Source organism: Miniopterus schreibersii (assembly GCF_964146895.1).
Source record: "Miniopterus schreibersii genome assembly, chromosome: X".
Classification (NCBI taxonomy): Eukaryota; Metazoa; Chordata; class Mammalia; order Chiroptera; family Miniopteridae; genus Miniopterus; species Miniopterus schreibersii.
Window position 1 is genome coordinate 76013458 of NC_138104.1, and position 13139 is coordinate 76026596.

The following is a 13139-nucleotide window of genomic DNA, read 5'->3' on the forward strand; positions in this document are numbered from 1 at the left end:
AGAATCTTAACTGAGATTATATTTTGAAATTGAGTAAGGAGGGATTTTGGTTTTTGGAGATAGAGTAAAGAATGAAGAGCTGTACCAATTTACATTCCCACGACCAGTGCACAAGGGTTCCTTTTTCTCCACATTCTCATAAACATTTGTTAGCTCTTGTCTTGTTTATGATAGCCATTCTAACAGGTGTGAGGTGATATCTCATTATAGTCTAGATTTCTTACATGGACGCTCAGGGTTCCAAAGTGAGTGGAGAGCAAGAGCATGAGAGTGAGCCGGGTAGAAACTAGGTTGCATTTTATGACTTAGCTTCACAAGTTATGCAGTCTCCATTACCACATTCTATTCTTTGAGGCAATCAAAGGGTCCACTGAAGTTCAAGGGGTAGGAACATAGATGCCACTTATTGATGGGCGAGTGGCATGGTTCTGCAAGAGCATGTGGGATTGGAAATATGGTTGTGGGCATTTTTGGAGAATACTATAGAGAGCTATAGAGGGAAGTTCTGTTTTCGAATTTTGGCGACTCAAGCATGGTGTAATATTAAATATCATGATCAATATGGCCAGTTTTCAGCAAACATGGATTTTAACGAGTCTCTAGAAATTAGATCAAGTTTTCCCTTTGTTGTGTAGCTTTCTTTGTGACCATCCAGATTTTTAGTGTTTGCAATTACATTGGGAACCTGCATGGAACTTCAAGGTATATGCAGGGGCTGGGTGACAGTCTGGAGGAATAGGAAAGACTAGATAAAATCTAGATCAAGAGATTCTCCTGCTTAGAGAAGGTCCTAAGCAGGCTTGTCAGAGTGTTCACCTGGAGGGGAACCAGGAAGGCTGAAATACTCCAAATATCTTTCCTACCTAATGCCATCTCTACCCTATTATTACTCCCTTTAGGTAAGCATTGCTTTCTTCAACGAATTCTCTTAAAAGTGCAAATGCCTCTGAGAGAAATCTGGGCAGTTGGTAGGGATTTCAGAGTAGTTCAATAAACACTTTATGAGTACAGTGCTAGGCACTGGGAATTCAGTGATTAATAAGTTGGTCTCTGTTTTCTTCCTTGACCAGAAGAACAAGGTGGATTGAAAATTCTAGTTCCCGAGAATTTGTTCCAAGAGATTTTATCCCCCAGAGTCCACTTAATATTTTTTTCCAGAGGTGGGCCTGGTCCTAAGAATCATCCAAACACTTCCTGGGCTATCAAAAGGTCAACGTGAAAGAACCACCAGGTTAATGCCCCCCCCCCCGCCGTTCATTTACCTGGAACAGCAAGTGTTCTGTTCCTTCAACCCTCTTCCCGGAATAAGAAGTCAGTCTATTTCCCAAGAGGTGAAGGATATATTTCAACGCTCTCCCCGCATTCCGACCCCTTGTGGGTCCTCACTTTGGGACAGACTAGAGCAGAGGTTTGAATGAAGCCTGGCAGATTCTGAGAAGCCCTGAGAGCTGGCAGGCACTGCGAGAGATGTGGAAAGAGAGGCCTAGGGGGAAATGTGGCCTCGCGGCTCCTCGCTTCTCCCAGGGCCCCCACTTTACTGGGCCCAGGGCGGCTACACAGTGGTCTGAGATCAAACACTTCGCAGTGGCCCCAGAGACAGGACTCAAGACCACTCAATGCTGACTCCAAAATGATGCTCCAGCCAGGCACTGGCGACCTCTGGCGTCCGGTTTAGGAAGCGTGGCGGCAAGGGCTGGGGAACCTGACCCCACGACCCCAGATAGCCTGGCCAGGTACGCCAGGACGGGGGGGGGGGAGAGCAGAGAGGCCAGGGGTTGGCAGTCCGGCCCGTGGGTCGGAGGGCCACAGCCAACCCTGCTTCTGTGGCCTGACAGACACGAGGCCCCGCGAGGCATGGGGCCGAACAGGTGCGCGGGCGGGGGGCGGTGCTTGGGGATCCTGCGCACTGCGCGCGCCCCTCCCCCGACCGGGCGCCAGCGGGAGGAGGAGCTGCGGCAGCCGCTGCCACTCCGGCAGGTCAGCCGCGCCAAGTCAACTCACGGACGGCGCCGGCTGCTGGTCCGCGCGCGCTGGAGGCGCAGGCAGCTCTGGGACCATGGAGCCTGGTGGCGACGCGGCGCCCCTTGGCCTGGGGCCGGCAGCGCAGGCGCTGCCACCCGGGCTGCTGCTGCTGCCGCTGCTTCTGGGTCGGGGGCTGCGTGTCGCTGCCGCGGCCTCCTCTGGGGCGGAGGCTGAGGACAGCAGCGCCATGGAGGAGCTCGCCACTGAGAAGGAGGCGGAGGAGAGCCACAGGCAAGACAGCGTGAGTCTGCTCACCTTCATCCTGCTGCTCACGCTCACCATCCTCACCATCTGGCTCTTCAAGCACCGCCGGGTGCGCTTCCTACACGAGACCGGGCTGGCCATGATCTATGGTGAGCACCCCACCCAAGCCCACCTCCCCGACACCCCTTGGGCAGCCGGAGCTGCGCTTCCCGCTCCCCGCGCTTCACTGTGCTCCCCCTTCACTCGCAACGTGTTTCATTCCTTTTCCTTTTCCCGCTGTTGGTTCCCAAGGTCAACTGTCTGTATTTTCTGTTACCATTAAAAAGAATTACACTCCATTTCGACGTTTCTTCATGGGGAACCAGAAAAATGAAAGGCACAGAGGTGGCCTGGTTCTGTCCACAGGGTTCTGGCTTGCCCCAGCCCCCCCGTTGCGACCCCGGACCCCCGCCCTAGTTCAGCTTAGCAGGGTGTGTGTGTCCTGGCGGGAGGTGGGTGACTTCGCAGGGGACCGCGCCACCCCAGGAGTCACACCACAGTGAGAGTGGGGCAAGGACTGAGGGCTTCTCGGTTTGGGTATGGGGCCTGGTGGATGCCACATCCATGGTCAACCTGTCTCGGCATCCATTTCTGAGATCTGTGTTCCCTGGTTCCTGGTTGATAAAGTCAGAGCTTGAAGCGCTGTGAAAGGTGAGTGTGGTTTAGGATCCAGAGTGGTGCTCAGCCATGTGGGCACGCCTTTCACCCTTGTGTCCAGGTGGGAAGTTATACCCAGTCACTTGCCTTCTCCAAGCAGAGAGGAGCTTTTGTATTCCTCAGATTGTAACATGGACATGATTTTGAGGATACATTTGTGAATGTATGAAGGGGAAAAGTAGTGGTTTTAATTCTGGAATCAGCCTTCTTTTGTTATGAAAGGTGGGCATGATGCCACCATCCTTTTCTGGATTTAATGGCACACAGTGTGTCACATGCACAATGGTCAGTACAAATCTTCTGTCATTACATAGGTGTCATTTAGCCATAATCTGAATCATCCTTCCCCCCCCCGAAAGCCCCCTGATCCCTTCACCCTGACACCAAACTGGAACCAAGTATTCTCCTTTTGAATTTAATTCAGTAGAGTTAAGGCCCACATCGGTGTCCTTATGTGAAATGGATGAGCCCACTTCTCGACTGTTTCCAATAGACAACATTTTACTTTATCACTTATACTGGAGGGATCTCTCCACTCAATTTCCATTCAGGGTTCCCTGATAGAGAATGGAAAGCAGACACCTTAATCTTTAATGTGAAAATTACCCTTGGCTCTGGGCCTTGCTTCCTCATGGTTCTTGATTGGTTGCTGATAGCCCAGGCTCTTGGCCACCAAGGTTACGAAGTGCTGTTGGGAGCCCTTGAGTTTTCAGGGGGTAGTGGCCTCGAAAGATCTTGTATTGAAACAGGACCAGGTCCAAAATACCTGGTCCCTCTTGAGCTCTGTGGTTTGTGTCAGTTGGTGACAAATGTCTGAAACCAAGGCTGCAGTTAAGCTAGGAGGTTTCCTGAGCAGAGAGCAGAATGGGGAGTGGAAGCACATTGTCATTTCTGGCGATTGACTCTGAGCCATAATGCAAATGAAGATTGCCTTTATATTATATAGATAACCTTGAAAATATTTTTATTTTATAGCCCCTATATCCAATTCATTAAAGTGCAATGTGAAATACTTTTAAAAAGGTAGCTTTGACAGGCTCATAAATATATGCTCAAGTGCATGGAAAGTAAATGGGGATTTAAAAACACATTTTCTGAAGAGTACTCCGTGTTCTTAGGAGCTCAATCACCTTTATCTTAAGGCTTAAAAACAGCAGTGGAATTTTCCTTTGATGATATGTACTTTTAAGCTCATCACCAGCATTTAGTCATTGGGGCTGTGCTGCAGTGTACTGTTTCATTTTGTGTTACTGAAATCTGGTTTAATTGATGATTGTTCAGAAAAGGCAACATCATCTCATACCATTCTGTGTAATTTTTGTACTATGTCTTTGGGGTTTAGTGTTACTTTGAAATGTATTAAGAAATTTAGTTTGTCAACATGTGATGTCTTAGGTTATTCCAAATATTAATATTTTGATGTGGCTTGCCTATAATTGTGACAAAATATTTCTCTCAGGGATATTTACTCTTCTGTTTCAAGACCCTCCCCCAATCTGAATTCTAATATCATTTGATTACTGAAGACTGTTGAGATTCTGTTAAAAAATTCAGTATGAAAATCTTTGAACACTTAAGTGAATGCAGTACAGATTTTCAGGGCTTCTCTTTTTTAATAGTAAGAAGTCAGATTGCATTTTTTGAAATCAATAGAGGAAGTGAGTAACTGTCCTGTTCCCTCTGAGTAATAAAGGACAAAAAGACCCAAGGAAACTTGTATCTGCTGCATGCTGGGTGACCAACTTTATTTTTGGAGGTAGACAATTTAACTTCTAAATGTGAGCAAATTTTTATGAGTGAAAGTGTTCAACTGTGAATTTCAAAACTTTTTACTTTTAAATTTAAAAAAATCTAATTTCTGCCACTTTAAAAATATTTAATCTGAGAGGGAAGGCTTTTATATACGTAGTAATATATCAAAATAAAAATAAATTGAGATAATGTATACTTGCCAGTATAGTCATAAAATATCTGTAGGAACTAGGTGTCCGTGACATAGGGGTGGGAGGGAGACATCACTTTATACCTTTTGTGCTATTTGGTTTTTGAACTGTGGAAGTGTGTCCATGCCTTCATTCTGTGGCATTTGTTATGGTATTTTTAAGATGCTCCTCAGATCATCAAATTTGATGCCCACTTCTCCAATTTAAATCACATTACGTTGTCAATTTTCTGTGACCTTTCCATTGTTGTGTGTACCCTGGAGCTTCTGGAGCCCTGTGCCTGAAATTGAGACAATTTCAGGTGAAAGGGGAAGATTTTCCCCCTCCTCTCCTTTTTACCCCATTATTCCCAGTGAATAGCTGATGTTACATTAGGAGTGGTGTGCACAAATAGATCCAATAACAACACTTACTTTGATGCAAAGGACCTAAGACAGTAAAAGACAAATACACCATGAATGCTTACCATTTAAATTGAGAGGAACTTCCCCATCTACCAAGAGAGAGTTATAAGCACTCCTCCCTGACAACAGCCCCAGACAGCTACAAGGGAAGGTGACCACATACCAGACTCCAGGGTAGTTGAAAGCAGCACCCCAGACCCTGAGATGGGAGCTGTGTGGCAGAAGGCAAGGCCACCAGTCTAACCTGTTTTGTTAGGGCAGGGAGCTCCCAGCTGTCTGGCTCTGTGGTGATTAAGTGCCATCCTAAAGTTACTGGGCACAGCATGTCTGTATAGCAGAAAAAGCAAGTGTTCAAGGCAGAGAAAGCTGGTATAAACAGACTGTGGCCAGTTAATTGTGGTTTTCTCTCATGTGTACAGTAGTTCCACTTCCCTCATAATGTTTTTGTGACAATTGATGTGGCTCCAAAATATCTAACTTGGTCATGCTAGCATACCACCTGCTTCTTGTTTCCCCCCCTGTTCCCTGCCTATCAGCTTTCCAAGTACATGTCAGTCAGCCCCTCCAAGTTCTGTGGCCCGTGGGCTCACTGTTGCTTTGTTGGAGCTGGATTGCTAAGCACAACCTGAGAGTGGGTTCATAGGCAAAGTCTGAAAGAGGAAAATACGACTTTTTTGCAGTAGCATGAAATTAACATTTGAGCTTGTGAGCAAACATTTCGGGACCGTCCTCTTCCTGGTTAATCAGGAGCACTCATTTTTTAAAGAACTCCTTACTTCGGCACTAGTTTGGGGCAGCTCCGTGTGGTCTCACTTTGGTACCAGATTGCCTGGGTTCAAACGCTGGCCCGGTTACTTATAAAGCTGTATGTAACATTGGGTAAGCTCTCTGAGCCTTAGTTTCCTCTTTTCAAAAATGGAGACAATGTCACTCACCTTACAGGATTATCGTATGAATGAGGTACTCTAAAGGTCAAGTGCAGTTTCTGGTACTTAAACACTGGTAAATATTAGTCTTCATTCTCACTTTAGACTTTGTAATTCTTTGGCCAGTGTTGCTATTTGAGGTTGGTTCAACAGAGGCCTGCAGTAATTTGACAATGCATTAGGATACAGTTAGAGGGATGAAGAGAATTATAAATTTTGTGTGTGGGGGCTATTTGTTAATACCTAGAAAAAAGGTACAATGTATTTACCCTACTTTTTTATCCAGCAGCATCAGTTCTTAGACTTTATTCTTCAGAAATACTTGCATTAGTATGTTACCTTACTTGAACTGCAGTATTTGTTGCAGTAGAAACAAGTTGCAATACTCATCAAGAAGGGACTGGTTAAATTAAGGCAGCTGCCCACACATACTGCTGTGGAAAAAAACAAGGCACAGAACAGTATGTGTAGTATTATCTCATTTATTCTTTAAAAATTATGTAATGTATATACATAAACATGATGTCTAGACATTTATATATGGCATGTGTGCTTCTCTGGAAAGATACACAAACTTAGCAGTGGTTATCTTTTGGCAGTAGGACCAGTTGTTGGGAGAGAGGCAGGGAGATATTACTTTTCCCTTTATATTCTGAGTGGCCTAAAATTTCTGTAACATTACTTCTGCAATTGAAACGTTGTTTTAAAATAAAGCAAATGACTTTTTAAAATAAAGCAAATGATTTTTAAATATGTAGCAAAAAATGAATTAGAAATAGATTATAGTTATGTGGTTAGGTAGCATTAGTTATTTAAAAGTTTTAAATGGAACTAAAATGTATGTTAAAATGAGAAATATGACATTTCCTGAAAGTGTTTCTTAGAACTTTCAGAAGTTAACCTTTTTAGAATAATGTACTTAGAAAATCACCATTTCACAACCCCCAATCATAATTGATTTAGACAAGAATTTTCAATGAATTCAAGAGTTGCAGGTGAGACATTGGGAACTCGGTAGCTGCATGGTGCTGAGTATGACCCCACAGATTACTTGACTATCGCAAAGGAAAGAAGGTACCTTTACAGGGGAGAGGTATGGCAATCACAGTCTTATAACTGAGTCATCAAATTTATCCTTTCTCCCTGTGGAACTCTCTGGTATTATGAGCCTCATTATGCAATGTAATAGGAAGCATACAGCGTTCCCTATGTAGTATTCACCCTCCAAATGTTTCTTCTGAATCTAATCGAGTTTTTTGGCATATCTTTCAGCTTATAGGAAATATAGGGGACAGAGAAACAAATGATAAAAAACCATGGGAAAAAGAAACATATCCAAGACATGGGACAATCTACAAGACAGTTACCCTAGTTTTTTGTTTTGTGTTTTTTTTTTGAAAGTCTTTGTCGAGGGAAACAAAAAGGCAGATAAGGTTTGTTATGGATTGAACTGTGCCCCCCCCAAATCATATGTTGAAGCCCTAATCTCCAATGTGATGGTACTTGTAGGTGGGGCCTTTGGGAGGTGATTAGGGTTAGATGAGGTCATGAAGGTGGGCCTCCATGATGAGATTAGTGCCTTTATAAGAGGAAGAAACCAGAGCCTCCGCCCCATGTGAGGATAACAGCAAGAAGGCAGCCATCTACAAGCCAAAAAGAGTGCTCCAACCAGACCCTAAATCTGCTGGCACCTTGATCTTGGGATTCCCAGCCTCCAGAACTGTGGGAAATAAATGTTTGTTGTTTAAGCCATCCAGCCTTACTAGTATTTTATTCTTGAAGCCTGAGCAGACAGAGACAGTATTCTAAGTTAATGGAGACAATGAGACATAACCAAATATAGCACAGGAAACTTGACTGGCTTCTGGTTTATGAAACTTGATTGGCTTCTGGTTCATTAAAAAGCTATAAAAATGTTTTGAGGACAATCAGGGATATTTGAATGTGGACTTGGTATTATGTGATATTAGGGAATTACTGTTATTTTTCTTAGGCATGATAATTGTTATATAGGAGAATGCACTTATTCTTTGGAGATGAAGGCTGAAGTATTTAGGGGTGGTGTTTGAATCCTAATGTATGCAACTTACTTTAAAAAAGTTCAGTCAAGCCCAGCCTGCGTGTCTCAGCAGTTGAACATCGACCAGGAGATTGCGGTTCACTTTCCAGTCAGGACACATGCCCCAGCAGGAGGTGTGCAGGAGGCAGCTGATCAATGATTCTATCATCATTGATGTTTCTGTCTCTCTCTTCTCCCTTCCTCTTTCTGAAATCAATAGATATATTAAAAAAAAAAAAATAGCAGGTCTGGCCCCAGACTTGCTTAGAATGTCTCAGAGTGGGACTGTGCAATGAAAACACTGCGTTTCCTGTGCTCTCTTGCAGTTGAGTGTGGTCATATGACCAAATTAGAAGTATTATATGTGATTTGTGCAAAGTATCTTTCTTCCCCAAGTTCTCACCCGAGAATATGTTTTTATTGATTTTAGAGAAGAGGGGAGAGAGAGAAAAACATCAATCGGTTGCCTCCCATACACCCCCCAATCAGGGATTGAATCTGCAACCTAGGTATGTGCCCTGACTGGGAATTGAACCAGCAACCTTTTGGTGCACGGGATGATGCTCCAACCAACTGAACTACACTGGCCAGGGCTGTGCAAAGTCTCTTTACAGGGAAGGCAGCATGCCCTTCTTTTGCCATGCTCTCTGTCCACTTGGATATGGATGTTATGTCTAGAGCTCTAGCAGCCATATTGGATCAAGAAGTAACCTTGACAATGGATGACACTTATAGCGATACAATAAGATAGATGGAGTAGGGGTCTCTGATAGCATAGAGCTGCCATTTCAGGTCTGCATACTTCTGAACTCCTTATATGTGAGAGAGAAATGTGTCTTTGTTATTTGCTACTGAACCTAATTGTAACTTTTACTTACACCAGGCTCTGACTTCCACTTGGAACTTGAGGCATACAGGGCTGTTTCAAGGACCTGAGGCAGATGTTGAGGACTACAGTGGATATGGCACTACTTGGGATTCTAAAGGAGGCTGAAGAATAGGCAATATAGTTCTAGAGAAAGGACTGGAAGAAAGGGTTAAGATTTAAAGTACCACTTATATTTGTTAACTGTTTTGGGCATTTCATACCCACACATTTAGTGATTTGCTAGAAAGACTCATGGGATTCAGAGACATTTGTAGTTGCAGTTATGATTTATTACAATGATAGGTTATGCAGCATGATCAACAAGGGAAAAAGATGTAATAGGTCGAATTTGGAAGAGTCTAGATGTGGGCTTCTAATGTTCTCTCTTTGGGGATTAGGGTGGGGTTTCACAAAGAAGCTTATTCCTCCAGCAATTAATTGCAGCAACACATGCACAGTGTTTCTGACTAGGGAAGCTTGCTTAAGACCCATACTTTTTTATTGGGGACTGATACTCTTACTGAAATTTCTGACTCCCAGAAGGAAAGCAGGTATTCACCATAAATCATATTTGCAGAAACAATCAAGCTAGCCAGGCTTATGTGGCAGAATTCAGCGTTCCAGACACACAAAACAACCTTATCAATTAGTAGCATACGGAATACTTTTTAGGCCAAGTTCCCAGGAGCTATTGCAAGGATCAGTCATGCAAGGAGGTCCTCCTAGAGATAGCAACATCAGGCCTATTATGTTAACTCTTCCCTGTAGAGTAATGTGCTGTCAACTGACTGTTAGCTTTTTGTGTTCCCGAGAGGACACTTTTATTTTGTGTCATCCACACACTTTTATTTTTAAAATTATTACCTTTTTAGATTTATTGATTTTATTTTTAAAATTATCATAAGTGAAATTGACTTTTGATGCACAGTTGTATGGATTTTAACATTTGTATAGATATGTGCAACCACCACCACAATTGAGATGTACACTAGTTCCATCATCCTAAAAATCTCCCTCATGCTACCATCTGACTCTGACAACCACTGATCTATTCTCCATCACTATAGTTTTGTCTTTTCAAATATGTTGTATAAAGGGAATATTTCAGTATGTAATCTTTTGGGGTTAGCTTTTTCACTCAGCACAATGCCTTTGAGATTCACCCATGTTGTTGCATGTGTCTATAGTTAGCTCATTTTTATTGCTGAGTCAGATTCCATTTTATGGATATAACAGTTTGTTTATTCATTTGCCAGTTGAAGGAAAATTGGGTTGTTTCCAATTTTTGTGTCATTATGAATAGAGCTTCTATAAAAATTAGCTTATGGGATTTTGTGTGAATATGTTTTCATTTTTCTATGGTAAATAACCAGGAATGGGATTGCTGGATTATAGGGTAAGAGTAAGTTTAACTTTATAAGGAAACTGCCAGACTGTTTTCTGGAGTGACTGTACATCCCAACCAGCAATGTGTAAGAGTTCCAGTTGCTCCATATTCTCTCCAGCACTTAGTATTGTTCGCATTTTTTTATTTTATTCATTCTAATAGATGTGTAGTGGTATCTTGTGGTTTTAATTTGCATTTCCCTCATGTTGAACATGTTTTCCTGTGCTTGTTTGCCATTCACATATCCTTTTTCAAGTGACTGTTCAAGTCTTTTGTCCATTTTCTAATTGTATTTGTTTTCTTTGAATTTAGAGTTCTTTATATATTTTGGATGCAACTCTTTTGTTAGATATGTAATTTGCAAATATTGTTTCCCATTTTGTAGCTTGTGTTTTCATTATCTTAACAGTGTCTTTTGCAGAGCAAACATTTAAAATTTTAATGCAATCCAATTTATTAACTTTTCCTTTTTACTGATTGTGCTTTTGGTGTCATGTCTAAAAACTCATTGGTAACCCCAGGTAGGAAGGTTTTCTCTTATATTTTGTCCTAAAAGTCTTACGGTTTTGCACTTCACACTTAGATCTGTGATTTATTTTGAGTTAGTTTTTGTAAAAGGTATGAGATTGAGGTTTATTTTTTAATGTATGGGTGTTTAATTTTCCCAACATTTTTGTTGAAAATATGATCTTTCCTTCATTAAATTACTTTTGCAATTTTGTACAAAATCAATTGCTGATATTTATGTGGCTATACTTCTGGACTTTCTTATTATGTTCCACTTATCTCTGTATCTAGCTTTTTGCCAATACCACACTGACTTGCTTACTGAAGCTTTATAGTGGGTCTTGAAATCGAGTCCCTCCAACTTAATTCTTTTTCAAAATTGTTTTAGCTGTTCTAGTTTGAATATTCTATATTCTTAATGATTTTCTATGTAATTTTATCAATTTTTCACCACAATCAATTTTAGAACATTTTCATCACTCTCACAAGAAACCCTGTATCTGTTAGTAGTCATTTCTTGTTTTCTTCCAACACCTCCAGCCCTAGGCAACCATCAGTCTGTTTTCTGTTTCTGTGGAGTTGCTTCTTTTGGACACTTTGTGTAAATGGAACTATACAATACGTAGACCTTTGTGATTGGCTTCTTTCACTTAGCATGCTGTTTTCAAGGTTTATTCATGTTGTAGCATGCATCATTACTTCATTTTATTTTATAGCTGAATACTCTTCCACTGTATGAATATATTTTATTTATCCCTTTAGTTGGTAGAAATTTGGATTATTTTCATTTTTTGGTTATTGTGAATAATAATGCTTCTACAAACATTTGTGTACACATTTTTGTGTGGCTATATGTTTTCTTTCTTCTTCTTTGGGCATATGTTCTTGTTTCTCTTGGGTATATACCTGCAAGTGGAATTCTTGGGCATATTTTTATTTTTGACCTGTTTATGTCTTTATATTTAAAGTGACTTTCTTGTAGGCAGCATGTAATTGGGTCTTGCTTTTTAAAAAATGTAATGTGATAGTCTCTGCCTTTTATTGGGATGTTTTGTCCATTTATATTTGATGTGATTGTTGATATGGTTATTTTGAATTTGTGATCTTGCTATTTGTTTTCAATTTGTCCCATTAATTTTTGTTCCCTTTTCCTACTTTCCTTCATTCTTTTTAATTACTCAAGTATTTTTAAATTCCATTTTATTTTCTGTAGCTTATTAACCATAACTCATTGTTATTTTAGTTACTTCAAGATTTATAGTATACATCTTTAATTTGTCATCATCTACCTTGAAGTGATATTATACTGTTTCAGATTTAGTATAAGGATGTTACAATAGGATACTTCCATTTCTTCCCTCTAAACCTTTGTTATTTTTTCTATGCATTTTACTTTCACAGGGTATAAACACCACAACCCATTGTTACTACTTTTGTTTAAACAATTATCTTTTAAAGACATTTAAATAATAAGAAATAACTTTTATAAGAGTAATATGTTGTTGATATCTGTATACCATTTCCAGTACTTTTCAGTCCAGTGTTTCTTATTTCCATCTAGTTTCATTTTCCTTCTGCCAGGAGGATATGCTTTAAAATTTCTTGTAGTGTGGGTTGCTGCTGCTGAATTCTTTCAGCTTTTGTATGTGTGAATAAGTCTTTATTTTCACCTTCATTTTGAAAGATGTTTTTGGTGGATATAGAATTCTAGGCTTCCCCCCCCTTTCTCCATTTCTTGCTCCATCATCTGTTTGCTTATGTTGTTTCTCATCCTTGTCTTTGTTCCTCTGTATGTAGCATGTCTTTCTCCTCCTGCTGCTTTTAAGATTTTCTGTTTATTACTGGTTTTGAGCAATTTAATTATAATTTACCTTGATGTAGTTTTCTTCATGTTTCTTTTGCTTGGGATTCATTTGGTTTCCTGGGTCTGTGGTTTTCTGGCTTTCATTAAGTTTGGGAAAATTTCGGCCATTATTTCTTCATATATTCTTTCTATCTTTTCCTTTCTGTATTTATGGGCTTCAGGTACCTGTATATTACACTACTTCAAGTTATTCTACAACTCACTGGTGTATTTTCATTTTTTTTCTGTCTGTATTATTTTGGATTTGTTTTGTTTGCTA

General features: G+C 40.8%; 1 protein-coding gene across 1 annotated transcript in view; it reads left to right on the forward strand.

Moving 5' to 3' along the window:
* Positions 1-1939: 1939 nt before the first annotated feature.
* SLC9A7 (solute carrier family 9 member A7) overlaps positions 1940-13139 on the forward strand; it is a 118192-nt gene continuing 106992 nt past the window's right edge. Inside the window, exon 1 of the mRNA XM_081125631.1 lies at positions 1940-2375. Coding sequence (XP_080981757.1) covers positions 2057-2375 — 319 coding nt within the window. The 5' untranslated portion in view covers positions 1940-2056. The remainder of the gene's footprint in view (positions 2376-13139) is intronic.